General features: G+C 46.4%; 1 protein-coding gene across 2 annotated transcripts in view; it reads left to right on the top strand.

The window, feature by feature from the left end:
- Positions 1-17,703, top strand: part of CSMD2 (CUB and Sushi multiple domains 2) — a 683,354-nt gene that overhangs the window by 433,038 nt on the left and 232,613 nt on the right. For both annotated transcript variants that reach the window (XM_027967572.3, XM_060416549.1), the window contains exons 14-15: positions 6,478-6,804; positions 10,904-11,098. In XM_027967572.3, coding sequence (XP_027823373.2) covers positions 6,478-6,804; positions 10,904-11,098 — 522 coding nt within the window. The remainder of the gene's footprint in view (positions 1-6,477; positions 6,805-10,903; positions 11,099-17,703) is intronic.

The raw sequence follows: 17,703 nt of genomic DNA, 5'->3' as shown, positions 1-17,703 counted from the left end.
ATATGACATCTTAGAATGCCAGCTACCAACTCAGATGCTATTTTTTCCTTGTCTCTCTCAAGGAGTGACTGGATCTTTTTACCTATTTATTCCAACAGATCGATCACTCCAGAAAAAAAATTAACATGGATATTGCCTGGAATTGCTTTAAATTTTGCCTGGAATAATGTCACATTTGTACAATGATTTGAAGACAATTTTTATCTTAACACGGCTTCCCTGGTGGCTCAGATGGTAGAGTCTGCCTGCAGTGCAGGAGACCTGGATTCAACCCCTGGGTTGGGAAGTTCCTCTGGAGAAGGGAATGGCAACCCACTCCAGTATTCTTGCTTGGAGAATCCCATTGGCAGAGGAGCCTGGCAGGCTACAGCCCATGGGCTCACAAAGAGTCGGGCACTACTGAGCAACTAACACTTTATCTTAACAATATGAACTCGTCACCCAGAAAAAAAGTTTGTCTCATTTGTTAGTTTTCTTTTCTGCCTATCAATAAAGGCTTGTTGATTATAGCTCATGTTTGTTTAGTGTTTTAGGGCTGAATTTGGTTTGATAGCACTTTACGTATAGGATTATGTTTACACTGTGGATGTATCAATGTGTGAGTAGGTGAGTGTGAACTTGTATATCACATACTATCTTATGGGAATATTTGTATCAAGATTAATTAAATAGCGTGGCTACTACAGCTTGGTTAACATTTAAAAGTTCTGGGCCTAAGACTACCTACTCCCTAAATATTTTTCGGTCTCCTCAATTTAAGATTTCCTTGGAAATTCTGCGTTTTGTGAATATTTCCATTGTATTAGTGTGTTGTACATACTATTCTTTTATAATTGGCATATCTCCTTAATTTTATTATCCAGTCTCTATGTATATATATCTTCTCTCTTTATTTCTTGAGGACCCCAGTGAGAAGTTTTTCTTTTACTGGTCTCTTTGGTTAACTTTTCTCTGCTTTTATCTTTATTAAGTTTATTCTCCCTTCTGTCCTTAATCTTGTTTGGTTATTCTCTTTGTCATGTTTTTAGTTTGAGCTCTCGTTTCACTTATTTCTTTTTTATTTAGTAATGAATAAGGCTATTAATTTTCCCTTAAACACAGCTTTGGCCTAGTACCATTATCATTATTATAAGTAATCTGTATTGATTGATAGCCTTTGTTTCCTTTTTGAACTCAAGAACTTACTTAGGAAAGGATTTCATACATTTTCAGCTGACTAGGAATTTTTCTTTATTCTTTTATTATTGATTTCTAGTTTATTTGCACTGTGAATAGAAATGGGTCCTGGCAGTTTTTGCTTTGTAGAGGCATTTACAGAGAGTTCTTTCTGGCCCAGTATAGAGGTCATTTCTGTAATATTCCTTGGGCACTTGTGAGGAAGGTTCTGTTCCTTGTTTGCAGGTCACAAAGTTTCATTTAACATATACCCACTCATAGAATTGTAGAGATCTTTTTTATCTTTATTTACTTTTGCCATCAGGTTAGTATTTTTTATCTAACTCTTATGTTTTCTAAAGTGGTTTATTTTGTCTGTTTCAGTGCTTTGGGCCGAATGTATCATAACTGTCATATCTTCATTTTGGAATGCGCATATCACCCATTTTTTAAAGGTCACCTTTGGATTTTGGCTTTTGTCTTGCCTCACTGGGTCTCTAGTAATTGAATTATCATTTTAAAAGCACTGAAACTAGCAGTGACGACACCAAAAGAAAAGAGAGTAAAAGAGCATTTTTCAACAAAACTTCTATTTCTTACTCAAGGTCCTATTAAATAATAATCCAACATTAAGCATAGAAATGATGCATCTACTTGGTAATGAGTTTCCCACCTTTATTATTTTTTGAAAGTCCAAACCTTTTAAAGGCTTATTCAAGGTCAAGATTCTTGAGCACAACCTGGTAACTGCTTCCAAAGGGAGAAGGCACTTCACGTCCCTCCTTTACCTGGGTGATTGACAGTGATGAGATCCAATCACCATACACTTTTTTAATCCTCATTTGGCACACTGAGAAGAAAATTCTCCAAGAGAAACCTTCTGATGTAACATGTAAACCTAATTTTCCAGAGTGAGAGAGATTAGACGTTTGTTGAACTCTGCACACTCCTTTTTCCTGCATTTATTGCAACAAGTCTGAATTATCCCTTGGGATAGAAGGCTGAGCTTTTCAGGACCAAGTTTCTGTTCTATTTGTCACCTCTATCTGTCAGTTTATCGCCTCTGTCTCTCTAGGTGTGAAAGGAAATGTTTTGATAGCTGTTCAGGGGTCTCTTGGCCTGAAAAAAAAACGGGGGGGGGATCATTAAGAGCCTGTTATGATATGATAACCCCCAAGGGTCTAATACTAGTATTAAAACTAATTTTTTATAGTTTGCATTTTCCTTCACCAGTAGTTCTCAAACCCCGGCTGCACCTTGGGATTACCCAGGGAGCTTTGAGCACCTGTGTTGCACTGGGTGCCCATCACCAAATAAACAGGATCCCTTGGGGCCTGAGCACTGGTAGACTGAAACACTCTTCTAATCTGAAGTCTGAGCCATCTTGGCCCTTTTCCTTATTTTTGACTGTTCTGAGTCTCTTTAAAGTGTATCTTTCCCCAAAATGAGGGTTATATTTTTCTAAGATAGATTAACCTGTATACATTTATTATCATAAATGATGTTTTGCCTCTTCCCCCCCTTTTTAGCATCTTATTTTACATTTCTCCTCTTTATGATTCCTTGTTGTTTCCTTTGAATTCCATTTTTTTGCTAAATTGACTGCTTTGCTTTTTCCCCTTTGGCAATTTTGAAGATAAGCTACTTTATAGTCTATTACTAATTACACTTAACGTCTTTAAAGACATGCTCTAACCTATATTTCTGTAATTAACCGCAGAAACCATATAACAGAACTTCTTGCAAAATGAGAAAATTAGCATATCGCCTTGCTTCAAACTTTATGCTTTACATCAGAATAATCTGCATTACTTTACCCTGGGGTTTGGGCAGGAATAATATCTTTTATGTTCTTTTCCAACAAATATTTGTTACACTTGCATTCTATTTTCTATGTTTATAGCAATTATTTAGATTATTTACTATATGCTTTATTTGCTTATTGCCAATTTTTTTTTCATTTTTTATTAACCATAACGTTCCCATACTCGAGTTCTGTATTTTGATTCATCTCTTGGTTGGATAGAAAACATCTTCAAGTGTTTTCTTTTTTTATATTATATGGATAATATATTTTTTCGAGGTCTTTGATACTGGAAGCAGTTTCTGTTGTCTTTGCTGTTTAACAATTTGGCTTGGTCATACCCTTTTCTATTCTAAATTATCCAGGAACAGATCTGCACTGTGTCTAACAGAAATGTGTTGAGGATCACGGAATAGTGTTTTTTCCTTGTTTCCAGAGCTGACACGGGTGTCCGCTTTACAGACTTTGGTCAGTTCTTTTGGTTGGGACTTGGAACAGGATCGGGATATGAGGCATATATACTCACATCACCATCTTTTCAGATTGCTCAGTTGCTCAGTCATGTCTGACTCTTTTGCAGCTCCATGGACTTGTAGCCCACCAGGCTCCTCTGTCAATAGAATTTCCCAGGCAAGAATACTGAAGTGGGTTGCCATTTTCTTCTCCAGGGGATTTTCCCAATGCGGGGATCAAACCTGCATCTCCTGCTTGGCAGGTGGATTCTTTACCACTGAGCCACCCTGGAAACCCATTTTTAGATGATATCAACCATTAAATACTCATTGATTCATTCAGCAAATATTGATTGAGCACAGATAATGTACCAGGCATTGTGGCAGCCCTGGGGATTCAGAGGAATCAAACAGACAAGATCTCTGCACTCACGGAGTACATATGTGTGTGTTGGGGAGAGGGGAGGACAAAACATCAAGAAACTAGTGAACAAGATCATTTTGAAGAGTGATGGGATAAGCTACCATATAGAGCTTCTAAAAGTGGTGCTCCTGGAGGTTTACCACTTGGCAACTCTGGATAAAGGGTATAAGGAAAGTATGTGGTAGCGTGATGGGGTGGGGATGGGGACTCAGCAGGCATTAATTAAATCCTCTGCGGCAAATGCATGTGTGCTCATGCTTTCAGTGCCTCTGAAATTGTAGAGCTTTCCTTTGCTTTTGGTCTACCTTGATGTTGTTCTTCTAGTAGGCAAGCCGTGTGGTTTTTACCCTCTCTCTGTCTTCAGGTAGCGGGCTCCATTGGTTTCATATTCCTCATTATGTGTATTATGCTCCCAGCTGGACTGCCACAAAGCTATGGGTGGGATAGCTCTGTTGGGGGACATCTGTGTCCAGCCTAGAGCTTCTAGTTCAGGGCTGATATAATGCTTGGGGTCAACGGATCTTTAGCAGATTCTAAGAATACCCTCAAGGACTCATCTGTTAGACTTGTGAGCAATACTGTTCTCATACTGGGAGGCGGTGTTGCTGGGTGGCTAAGGGCTTGGCCCCTGGAGTCAGGTGGATTTGAACTAGCAAGGATTTGCATGGATTGGAACTTGCTGCCACCATCTACTCGCTGTGTGAGCCTGGCAAGTTACCTAATCTCTGTGAGCTGCAGTGTCTTTTATCTTTAAGTGAGGTTATGGCCTTCTCTCCCCTTGGCTCAAACTTTCCATACCTATAAATACAGAGATTACAGGAATGAGACTGAATGTGTCCTAGGGACCAGTTTCACTTTGCTAAATTTGATGGGAGAGCTTTGAGTAGCAGGTTGGAAAAGTAACACCCAGTGCAGAAAAGGGAAAGGTGGGTAGCCAGGGAAAGGAAGGAGAAACTCAACAGAAGGAATCGCCAGTTCCTTTGTTTTGTGTTATTTTTTATTTTGCAAACATGATTTTAATATTATTTTTCACTTTCACTTCATTATAATTAATAAGTCAAATATCATACTTTAATTTCAATATTATTAATATCCAACATCACTATAAATATTATAAAGGCATTTAAATTTTTGTCCATATTAGTTTTTACCTTCTTTATACTTTACATATTTAGAAATGTTTCAATGACCATATATCATTTTTGTAATCAGAAATATCAAATATTGCTTTCACATTGGAAAATATCACCCCCAAACCTTTCATCCTAATACAGTTTTTATTTGGGGGCTCATGTCCAGTCTTTACCCATATATATGTAAATATTTATTAGCTATAATCCAAAGTGTGCATATAATTTTATGATGTACCGTTTGACTTTAAAATGCTTAACATTGTTCCTTCTACAGGATCATATTTATCACTTTAATGATTGCATTCAAACCACACCACATTATACGCTATAATTTACCTCACAGTATTGGGCTGACATGTAGGTTGCTCACATTTTTTCCTCTATAATAAAATTATGTCACTGTAAACATCTTTGTCCATGTGGCTCCTTTTCTTTTGAATTAAGTCCTGGAGATTATGGAGTCAGACTATTTGAATAGTTTTGTGGCTGTTGATAAGAGCTCATTCACTCCCTTCCAGAAGAACTATATCAACCTTACTGTGCAGCTGGCAAGAAATACATATGAGTTTCCATGAAGCCTCAGCAATATGAGTTGTTCATTTTTCCCCCTAGGGAAATGGACTGCGTTTTCACATTAATTCTATTTTCTCTCATACGAATCCTCTGAGCATATTCTTTGCTCATCTTGGTGATGTTCTCGCATAAATTACAAAAGCTCTAATTCAGTATTGAGAGTTGCTCTTTGGCATATTTGTTGCAAATTTTTTTCATGCTATTATTTTCCTTTTTAATATTGGTTTAGTGTTTATGTTTCCATTTATGACACTTTCTTTTGCCTCAGGCTTACTCTTAGAGTCTGTTAGTTACGGGCATGACAAGGGTTTAAAATCAAGATTTTTTAGAAGAGTCGATCCTTGGAAAGTAGGTGGGGCTTCAAGATAAGGCGCTGTTCCCTCTCTCTGCCAGTTTCCTCCAAAGCTCTGGTCTCTGAAAGATGGCGCCTACTGGGCACCTCCTTAGCATAGTTTTGTAGCTTCCCAGTTGCCAGAATCCCCAGGGCGCAATCATTTCCCCACTGAGAATGTTTAAAGGACAGAAATGGAGTGGCACTATCTCTACCCTGGCTACCACTCAGGGGATCACCACCAGCTAAGAGGAACCAGGCACTGGGACTCCACTTCAACTTAAATGGTGGTTTTTCCCCAACACGAGGGACTGAGAGCAGGCAGACACTCCTGGGATGGGCTCACCGCAAGGGCAGGAAGGCCAGGAGGAGAGCAACTCCGCCTTGCCCACAGTGTGCCAGAGGCACCCTTCCCAGCACTGCACGCAGCATGCAACCCAGCACGTCTGCTGCCTAGAGCTCAGAGCCCAGCCAGTCCAGCCCAACCCTCCAGTCACCTTTTCTCTCTATTGCTTTTAGACTAAGGACATCCCCCCTGCCTGCCCTCAGTGGCCCGGGCACAGCGCCAGGGATGCTCACTGACCTCCACGGCTCTTCTCTTGCAGTTTCCTGCTTCTTCAACTTCACCAGCCCCTCTGGGGTCGTCCTGTCGCCCAACTACCCGGAGGACTACGGCAACCACCTCCACTGTGTCTGGCTCATCCTCGCCCGGCCCGAGAGCCGCATCCACTTGGCCTTCAATGACATTGACGTAGAGCCTCAGTTTGACTTCCTGGTCATCAAGGATGGGGCCACGGCTGAGGCCCCTGTCCTGGGCACCTTCTCAGGAAACCAGCTCCCCTCCTCCATTACCAGCAGTGGCCACGTGGCCCGTCTCGAGTTCCAGACTGACCACTCCACGGGGAAGAGAGGCTTCAACATCACCTTCACCAGTGAGTCTGCCCTGTGGCCCCCACTGACCGTCCCTCTGAGGATGTCCAGTGCAGGGCATAGGCCAGTGGTGAAGTGGGTGGACCAGTTCCAAGGACTGCAGAGCCAGGCATGGGGCTCCAGAATGACAGGAAAAACAGAAAGCACTCTTTTTTGTGGCTTCACTCACTTTTGAGCCTTTATTTCTAATAGATGCGCCACGTAATGTGAAAGGAGCCTGGGGCTCCATTTCTCCTCCCCACCCTCCCCCTCCTAGAAGGCCCAGCTAGAATCAGGAAGGGCCCCGCCGTCCTCCCCTGCTTACTGACGCCTCCCTGCTGTCCTCCTCCAAGTCCTTGGACGCCTTCTCGCTGCCAGCTTCACGTATTCCCCATGAGGCCGCTCACGCTGTGCTTTGCCAATTCCTATCCCCACCGTCAAATCAGAAACAAGGGCCTGGAACAGTGTTTCTGTTTGGCTCTGAGACTCATTTGAGCCCACTTTGGGGGCGTTTCCTCCTGGACCCAGTCCCAAAGTTGTCACCTCTGGTTTTAACCCTGGGCCCCTTCTCTAGAAGCAGATTGAAGCAGTGATTCTTGTCGTTTCTGTGTCTCAGAGGGTTAGGGGTGAAGGCAAAAGTTTGGACGCTGGAAACAGAAAGCTTCCAGAGGTAGCAAGAGGCACTGAGCAGGGTAGAATCAGCTCCAGACCCGATGAACTTGGCCAATGGAAAATTGTCAGATGGGGGCTGAAGCTGGGTCCCCCTGAGCAATTAACCAGATCCTTTCCCAGAGCAGCCCCAGATGCGCAGCACACCCAGAGCTGGTCCCTTTGGCACTTCCTAATAGAACTTATCTCCACCCAGCCCTACTTGGCATAGAGGTCTTGCTTCCTTGCCCCACCTGTCCCCAGAGTCTAGCTGAGCTGAAGACCATAGGTGCCAAGTGGGGGTCTTTGGAGACCCCAGACTCCAAGGGACCACTGAAACTAGAATGCGTCTCTGGTGTTTCCCTCAACACCTTCCTCGGGACACTGGACTGGATTAGAGACCGTCCATCTTCTCAGGGGCACCTCTCCCAGGGCACTCTTCTTCCCATCACCTGTAAGCAGGAGGAAACAGCCCAGTCCTATCTTCCCCAGTCTTCACAGTCTAGCGCTGCAGCACTGGCTTCAGACAATCTATCCTCATCCCCACTTTCCCATGAGATCCTGAGCTCTGGAAAGATAGGGATATGTATTACTTATCTCTCTCTCCCTTCTGCCCAGCATGGGGTCTGGTAGGTCATGAGGATCAGTAAATGTTTATTGAGTGGAAAAATTCATGAACGGCTAAATGATCTTTCCTCCCCTTGGTGGGAGTGGGAAGATGAGTAAGAGCTGTCCCAGGGAAGCCTACGTATCCAGGATGGGGAGGACCAAGGACCCTACAGGCTCAAAGCAGTATGGGTATACTGATGGAGGACCTGGGCGGTGGGGGGTGGCAAAGAATCTCATAGTCTCCAAGGAAAACCAAATCCTAGTAGGTCCCCACTTTCCAAGAGAGAAGCAAATCCTGAGTTCTTGGGAGAAAGAGGCAGAAAACAGCAAACCTAACCTGAGGATCAAACTCTTACCCTGCATTCCTCTCTAATATTCCTCCACCATGTAAAAGTGATACACATCCAATATGTCAACAGTCAAAAACAGGCCAGTTCAAGGAAGAAGTGCTGACCTCCACCTCAGATCCCCCTCACCCAGAGATGAACACTGTTACAAACATCAGATAATTTTTTGTGCATTTACACAGACAGAGCTGGATTGTTGTTTTTCAGCCACTGAGTCGTGTCTGACTCTTTGTGACCCCATGGACTGCAGCATGCCAGACTTCCCTGTTTCCCAGAGTTTGCTCAAACTCATGTCCATTGAGTCGGTGATGCCACCCAACCGTCTCACCCTGTCGTCCCCTTCTCCTCCTATCCTCAGGCTTTTGCAGCATGAGGGCATTTTTCCAGTGAGTCAGCTCTTCACATCAGGTGGCCAAAGTATTGGAGTTTCAGCTTCAACATCAGTCCTTTCAATGAATATTAAGGGTTGGTTTTGTTTAGGATGGACTGGTTTGATTTCCTTACTGTCTGAGGGACAAAATCTGGGCCCCATTCCAGCCCTGCTGAGTCAAAATGTCTAAGGAAGGAGGCCGTAGAATCTACATTTTTCACAGGCTTCTGAGATGATTCTGTTGCAGCTAGTGCAACCACAGTCATGAGCAAGTGTTCATGAACTAGTGTTCTCCCCCGCAGCGTGTGCGTCTCCTTGGCCACGTCCCAACAACGATCATCTGGGCACAGTTGGAATGTGCCCAGTGTCAGGAAGCTTCCCACCCCCAGACAGCACTCTCCACAGCTGGAGAGCTCTCAGGGCTTCCCTTCACGCTAACATGAAATCCTTGTCCCTGTAACAAGGCTCAGAGATCCCGCTTCCACCCCCAGATCTCCTTAGAGTAAACTGACCCTTGTTCCACGTGGAGTGTTTTGAACGCTGATGACAGTAACTGCTGTTTACTGAGCACCTACTCTGTGAGCAATCCTGCAGGCACCACACCCAGCCCCACGGCATCAGCTTCCTAGGTGAAGATCCATCCCCTTTCACCTGCCAGGAAGCTGAGATTGAAACGGGACGCAGGCAAAACTGGGCAGTACTTAAATCTTTGACGTAGAGCATTTGCTCCGAGACATTGGAGATAGCTCCATATCCCTGTGCAGTGTGAACACGTGTGTGTGTGTGTGTGTGTGACTGATAGGGTTCTGAGTAGACAAATGCCTGGACTATGGGCCCCACGCACCACTTTTCTCCCCAGCCCTTTTTTCTAAATGTCAGGGCAAGCTCATGGTCATAGTTCCTGATAAGCAAAGTTTGGGAGACAGAAGTCTGGGCTTACTGAAATTGCACTTCAGAGGGAAGGGGGACTGCATCGGGGCTCAGCAGGGATCTCATGGTCATCTCCATGTCAGATGCTCCTGCAGCCCAGCCTCTACAGGAAGGACTGCCAGGTCTGCCTCCAGCTAGATGATCTGACAGCTTCCGTGGCTGCTCCTGTTTCTGACTGTGCAGATGTTTCAGTCACTAGGGAATCTCAGAGGGCTCCACACTGAGTTCTTTAAAACGGCCCATGCCCAGGCAGCTGTGGAGCCTGGTCTTCACTGGAGAGGCCCTGTCCTTAAAACAGCCAGGATGCAAATAGGGTGTAGCCTCAGACTTGACTGTGAGAACTGGGCACCCCTGATGGAGGAAGGTGGGGAACAGGAAGAAAGAAGGGAACCCAGATTTAAGAGGACTCACCACCCATCACGTGCTGCACCCAGCATTCTCCACGTGCGAATGCAAACCAACTTTCACGTTCCTGCTATCTCAGAATGACCCGACCAGTGAAGGATGATCTCTATTTTATAGGTCAGGAAACAGAGGCTCAGAAAGATGATATCAGTTGCCCAGAACCATGTAACTAATAAGAGGTAGAGCTTGATTAACCCCACCAGCGTTCTGACTCTTTCCTCTCCACCCGCCAACTGTATGATCAACCACGTGGGTGGAGTGAGAGGCGGCCTGAGGCAAGAAAGTGAAGGGAATGGCTTCAGACAGCGTTGACCCCAGGGCACGTGCTTTATGGTACTCGATGTCTATTACTGTCACAGGATTTAGAGTCCAGCTCACCTGCAACATAAGGGATCCCCTAACTGTCTGAAGTTAGGGACACATAGAATGGATTCAACATTGAGGACACAGATCTACTCCTTTACCATGTTGAGCCTCAGTTTCTTCATCTGTAAAGTGGGGTAATAATACCTATTTCACGGAATCGATATTTGATATTGATGAACTGACAGGACAAACAGCCCGCTGCCTGACCTATAAGTGTGCTTTAGAATGAAGTTGGACTAGGTGCTCAGGAAGGAAGGATATCAAGTTCAACAAGACCTGCTTTACACCCAGTTTGGTCTAGGGCAGACAGCTCTCCCCCCAGCATGCCAGTCTCTTGGAGAAGCGGGGCAAGTCTAGGGTTGACCTTCATAATGAAGCTTCTTTTGGTTGGGAGTCCATCTGCTCACCAGCTCTGTCTAATCACATCCTTGACCTTCCTCCTCACAGCCTTCCGACACAACGAGTGCCCCGATCCTGGCGTCCCAGTGAATGGCAAGCGGTTCGGTGACAGCCTCCAGCTGGGCAGCTCCATCTCTTTCCTCTGCGACGAAGGCTTCCTCGGGACTCAGGGCTCGGAGACCATCACCTGTGTCCTGAAGGAGGGCAGTGTGGTCTGGAACAGCGCGGTGCTACGGTGCGAAGGTACGTGCCTGCGGGCGGGAGGGGGGGAGGGGGCGGAGCTGGAGCCGGAGACGCTGAGGTGGGGACCGAGCAGCCCGAAACCCGGGGGTCCTCCTCCCCCGGGACTGGGGACCAACCTCTCACCCTCACCCTGGATTGGCCGAGTCTTTCTAGAACAACATTGCACCTAAAATTGAGTTATAACCAGAGATTAAACTGGAGAAACGCTGGATCTAGACTGTCAGGCATCAAAAAACACCTCTTCTTTCAACTGGGAATGCTCTCAATACCACAGTGGTTAGGAGCCCTGCTTGCAGCTCCCGCCCAGGGAGCGCCACCAGCCTGAAGCAGCATGGCAGTGCTGTGAGTCTGCATGTCTTTCAAAATGCCTGCCACTCTTTCTGTCTCCACACGCTTGTTTCCCTCAATTCCCTAGGACGTCTCCCAGGCTTGGCCTTGGTGCCCCTGTTAAACACTGCCTTGATATCTTTGTAGTCAATCTCCAAGAGGCTAGGGGCAGGCCAGCCAGGAAAAAAAAAAAAAAAAAGAAAGAAAGAAAACACAGCTTGACGCAGGCACAGGATTGTGGTGGTGTCTCCTCAGTCCTGCCTTGCCACGCAGACAGGTTTTGACTCCATTTCAGAGACCAGCCATCTGGTCTACCCAGCTTCAGTCATGGAACACATGAATAAAGCTTCTTGACTTGTGCACCAAGCACAATACCTGGCACGGAACAGGCCCTTGATAAATACTTGTGAACAACGGATGAAAAGTGCGTCTCCCACAGAGTCCTTGAAGGCAGTGATGGTGTCCAAGGAGGAGGCAAGGGCTGTGGCCCCTTCCTTCTGGGAGCCAGAAAGCTTCTTCCTCTCATCTCACATGATGGACAGAGGGTGAGACCTAAGGGACCTCTCCATCCCCAGTCCCCAGACCCAACTCTGAGCACCCCAGCCAGCAAGAGGGAAGGTCGGGAGCCCAAAGAATGGGGCGTGCCTTAAAGAGAGCATAGCCCCAGAGCTGACAGGCGGGGGGCAGGGAGATGCCCAAGAGCACAGAGCCTGCAGCAGAGGGTCTGGCATCAAGGTGAGGCCTTCAGGTCAGAAGGACCTGCGCTGGAACCATGGCAAGCTTCCTTTTCCCTCTGAATCTCTGTTGTTTATTTTCAGCTGGAAAAAAAAGTGGGGAGATAGTAAGATGCGCATGTAAAGGGCAGTTCCCAGCATAGTTGAGCTCCTAGTGTTGGCCATGCTTCTGCTGGCTGGTAAGCTCCCTGAGGTTAGGGAACCTTCCTCGGCCTTGTATCCCCACAGCTGGCTTATTATGGTCTGACACCCGCTAGGTGCTCAGTCAACACTGGCAGATGAATCACTGACTGAATGAATGACCTTTTAACTAGGCTAGAGCCTCCCTAATGGCCTCCAGAGCCCTGACTCTCATCAGACTGCCTTGTATCTTCTCCCTGAAACTTACCCACTGAGTCACCCCGGGGGGCAAGTGACTTGACTTCTCTGTGCCTCAATTGCTCCATCTGTAAAGTGCAATTAAGAAGGGGAGCCCCCTCCCAGGGTAGTCATGAGCAGAAAGGCAGTGCTCCGTCATTGTTGGCAGCGAGTGTGATTTTCACCTGAAATTAACCATTTCTTCACCAGGCCCAGCAGAATAGCAGTCCACTTTGGGGAGCGTGTGGTGGGTTCCTCCTTCCAGGTGCCTGTCCCGCTCATGACGCTGACAGGTGCTGTCCTGCCCTCACAGCCCACCAGCCCCGTCCACAATGCCCCCTCTGCCATTTTACCCAGCGAGTGAGCTCTTTTGGAAACAGTATAAGCTTTGGTATCAGAGAAGCATGAAACTCCTGTCTTCGCCCCCACCCAGCTGTGGACCTGATGGGTTGGGTAACTCCCTCCCTGGCAGCAGGGGGATAAACACAAGTGTCTGATGATGGTCTTTGGGAACAAGACAGAGTCCAGGGTCTGGGGGCTTGTTGGTCTGGGGTCTTGCCTTCCCTTTAGGCTAGGCCCCTCATTCTCCATCGTGCTCCTCAACCTCCTCTCTTGAATTTTCCTCCGGTCCGTCTCGCCCAGGACATCTTCCCTGCTGTCTCCTGTTCACCTGGTCTCTCTTCTCTCCTGGTTCCCTTGTTCCTCTTAAACCAGCAGCAGAGAACTCTGTCAGACACTGGGCCTCACCATGGCTACATTTTCTTTACTGGTTCCCTGGGGCTTGGTCCTCTTTCCCCACCAAGACTGTGGGAGTTCTGGGGCAGAAGCCCAGACTCCAGTACCCCTGAGCCTGTGGGGGCTCAGTCCCAGTGGGGCTGCCTTCTCTCCACCACTCACTCTCCTGAATCAGCTGCTCCTAGACCACAGTTCTGCTGGAGCAGTGAGCTACTCCAGACCACGGGTGAATGCCCAAGAGAACTCGGCCTTCATTCGTGGACCTTGAAGCGGATTACTGTTTCACAGAGTCTTAATTTTGAAATTACAGTTGTCTTGTTCATTCTGTCCCTGGGGAGGGAAACGCTTAGGGTTGGGGACAGTGGGCAACCAGAAATAAGGGGCACTCTGGTGGAAAGAGGCTGACTTGGCACCAGGGAGAGTCTGCTCAGTCTTCCTAGAATTATGGGCATTTGATGCCACCATGGTTTTCGGGGACCTGGGGAGCAGCAGGTCAGAGGGCCAGGGTGAGAGCCGGACACCACCTAGGTTGGCCAGGTCTGGACTTGAAACCGTGGAGCACACCGGGTAAGAAGCCCCTGGAATCTGGCCCTCCTTGGCACTTTTCCCTCCTGTGCTGAGTCTTGGGAGAACCCTGCTTTGTAACCAGCATCTTTGTCTTTCCGTTTTTTCTAGTTTTGATTTTGATCAAGTATCCCCACCTTGTGGACAATTAAACATGGAAGCTAATGGTCTTTTAAAAAGTCTTTTAATATATGCCGAGAGCCTCTTAGCTTTTGAGAGGCTGTAATAGGACAAGGGAGAAAATGGCTTCTTCTCCTAAATTTAGAAAGAAGGACGACCATCTGGCGGATAGAAAGCAGAAGTCAGTCGGCAAACTTTGTCTTAAAGGGCCAGCTAGGAACTGTTTTCAGCTTTGAGGGCCCTAAGGTCTCAGCTCAACTCTGCCATCATTATGGGAAAGCAGCTTTGACAAAACAGAAATGAAGGGGTCGGCTTTGGTCCCTGGGCTGTAATTTGCTGACCCTTGATCTACAGAACAGAGGCCATAAGGGATCTGTGTGTTTAAAATCAGAAATTTCCTAGGAGAGACTTCCAAGTAGTGAAGCAGCCACAAAGGAACATCTGGTTCTCACCTGCACACTCATCTCTTCCTCTCTCTTTTAAGCAGGGACCGATTCTTACAGCACTATGATAGGTGTTTAGAGGTGTCACCTCGTATTGGCCATGTACCAATCTAGGAAGTAGGTGTTGTAATTGTCCCATTAAAGCACAAAGAAGCTAAGTCACTTGCCCAGGGTCCTTCCAGCTTGTAAGTGAGAGAACCAGAATCCAAATCCAGGTTCTTGGCTACCCCGTTACTGTATCTTTCTTGAGTTATATGACTAGAGAGAATGTGATTTCAAACTTGTTTGTAAAAGACTTAAAAGCGTCTACAAACAGGATGAAAAGCAGCTTTTCTGCTTTCCATATCCCAGTAGAAAATTAAAACAAAAGGAAACATATTGCCTATCGCAAAGACAAAGAAAGCAAGACACACGGAAGCGTTGTAAGCTGACAGCATAAAAGATGGCAGCAGCAGGACAGACCTATCCGTTACGATAATAAAGGCACTTAAACTCCCTATTAGAAGACGAAGACTCTCAAACTGGGTTTTCAAAAATATGCTGTTTGAAAGACATGCACGGGGGAAAAGGAGATAAATTATCTGCAGTAAGTATGTATTTTCGTGTTTAAACTCATACTTGATGGTTGTAAAAAATTTAAATGCTACGCGAGTGCAATAAAGTTAAAGTGGAAATATTCATTTCCTAGGCCCACATCCCCGAGCAAAATGGCCTATTAGTTTTGTGTAGACATGTCTACGTTTTTTTTTTTCCTATCTGTATGTAAAATTCATGTGTTCATTTTATACTTAAAAAAAATTTCTTATAAAAAAAAGAAAAATTCGTTCTCCCCACTCCCACAAGAGGGAACTAAGTGATGGTGGTAAGTCATCTGGGCCTCTAAGGAAGGAGGGTAGTGATTGAGTTTCTAACAATGTTTCATTAAATCTTCTCGCCACTCTTGTTGAGAAAGATTATCATTCTCTATGCATGAGGAATCTGCACAGCAGCAAGGTGAGCTGACTTGCCTGAGATCGCCCAGCTAGTAATAATTGAGCAGTTATTATGCGCTAAATACTAGGCCAGGTGCTCTACAAACACTTCTGTTACGTCCTCCTGACAACCACAGGGGAGGCACTGTTAGGATCCTTACTTCACAACTGAGCAAACTGAAGCACAGAGTGGGCGCGGAACTTGCCCAAGGCCACACAGCTCAGTGAACGGGAGGATGAGAATCCCAGTCCAGATATTTTGATACCAGAGCGATGGCTTTGAACCACCAAATGCAGTCTGTTTGACTCCAGAGTTCGCTCTCCTTTTGTTTGACCACAGAATGGTGGAGGATGAGTGTGAGGGATTCAGGGGCCATGGGGAGGCAGGGTTGGAGGGAATCGAGGAAAAGGCTTCCACGGCTTCTAGAGAGTCACACGGAGAGCCCTGTGAGGGCAGTGCTCAGGGTCGGCATTCTCGAGTCCACCCTCAATGGTTAGAAACGCAGGCTCTGGAGCCAAACTCAGTTCAGTTCAGTTCAGTTCAGTCGCTCAGTCATGTCCGACTCTTTGCGACCCCATGAATCACAGCATGCCAGGCCTCCCTGTCCATCACCAAGTCCTGCAGTTCACCCAAACTCATGTGCATCGAGTCGGTGATGCCATCTAGCCATCTCATCCTCCGTCGTCCCCTTCTCCTCCTGCCCCCAATCCCTCCCAGCATAAGGGTCTTTTCCAATGAGTCAACTCTTCTCATGAGGTGGCCAAAGTATTGGAGTTTCAGCCTCAGCATCAGTCCTTCCAATGAACACCCAGGACTCGTCTCCTTTAGAATGGACTGGTCAGATCTCCTTGCGAGTCCAGCAAGGAGACCCAACCAGACTTCCCAAGTTTAAATCCTGGCTCTGCCACTATTCTGCTGTGTGTTTCTAGACTAACCTAAGCCCTCTGTTCCCATTTCCTCAACTTGGAAATGAGGCTGAGACCAGCACCCACCCTAAACTCTGCTTTGAGGGTGAACACCCAGGAAGAGCAGAGCGCACATCACTTGGCGGCTGGCGCCCTGTGAGGGCTCAATGAGCCCGAGTTTCTGGGGTCCCTCTACTCCATCCCCATCCCAGGTGCTCTTCTCCCCAGAGCATCTGAGGTCAGGAGAGGTGGGGCCTCCCTCCCAGGGGACCCCAGCCCCTCTTCAGAAGCCCAGCGTGTTAGCCATCTCGTGCTGCCATAGCAACATACCACAAGCCAGGTGATGTAAACAACAGAAATGTGTTTTCTCACGGTTCTGGCTGCTGGAAGTCCAAGATCAAGGTGCCAGCAGGGCTGGCCACTCTCTCCCGACTCCTCTCTCCTTAGCTGGCAGATGGCCGCCGTCTTGCTCTGTCCTCACGCGCCCTTTTTCTCTGTGTGCGTGCACTCCTTCCCTTCTCCTTCTAAGGACAGCAGTCCTTTTGGATCAGGGCCCAACCTTGTGAGCTCATTTCACCGTCATTGTGTCCTTCAAGTCCCATCTCCAAAACCAGTCACGTGGGAGTTAAGATTTCAACCTGTGACTTTGCAGGGTCCTAATGCAGTATTGTATTCCTTCCATCAAGAATGTATTGAGCACCTACTCTGTACTGGGCACTGGGATAAGGCACTGGGTCCCTCTTATTGCTGAATCCTTCTCCCTGTTCAAGGCAGAACCCTTTCCTCGTTTCTTTTCTTTTTTGTCTTTTCCTTGTATGCATGTGTGTGTGCCTGTGTGCATATCCTTCTTTTCAGCCTAACATTTTGTTAAAAGGAAGAAGGGCTATCTTCTTTCTTTTTAAGTTTTATTTTGTTTGTTTATTTGGCTGCATTGAATCTTAGTTACAGCACCACGCAGGATCTTGGTTGCATCATACAGGATCTTTTCAATGAGGCACACAGACTCTCTGGTTGTGGTGCTCAGGCTTGGTGGCTGCAGTGCCTGGGTTTCACTGCTATGTAACATGTGGGATCTTAGTTCCCCAGCCAGGGATCAAACCTGTGTCCCCTCCTTGCACAGAGGATTCCTTACCACTGGGAAATCAGGGAAGTCATCAGCCTAACATTTTTAATGGAAAATTTCAAACACAGAGAGTAATATAGTGAACCCCATGTGCCCATAACCCAGCTGCAGCAATTATAAACTCATGGCCTATTTCATTTCACTCATACCCCAGAGTTACCAGCATCTCCCACCATTACCCTCCTCTGGGATTATTGTGAAGCAAATTTCAGGCATAATATGTAATCAACAACACTTTAGTGTGTATCTCTAATAGATGAAAAGAACACTAAAACAGAACTTCAATACGATTATCTTCAACATTATGGAGCTACTTATTTAATAC

Source organism: Ovis aries, chromosome 1 (genome assembly GCF_016772045.2).
Source record: "Ovis aries strain OAR_USU_Benz2616 breed Rambouillet chromosome 1, ARS-UI_Ramb_v3.0, whole genome shotgun sequence".
Lineage (NCBI taxonomy): Eukaryota > Metazoa > Chordata > Mammalia > Artiodactyla > Bovidae > Ovis > Ovis aries.
This window is presented reverse-complemented; position numbering and strand designations above follow the sequence as displayed.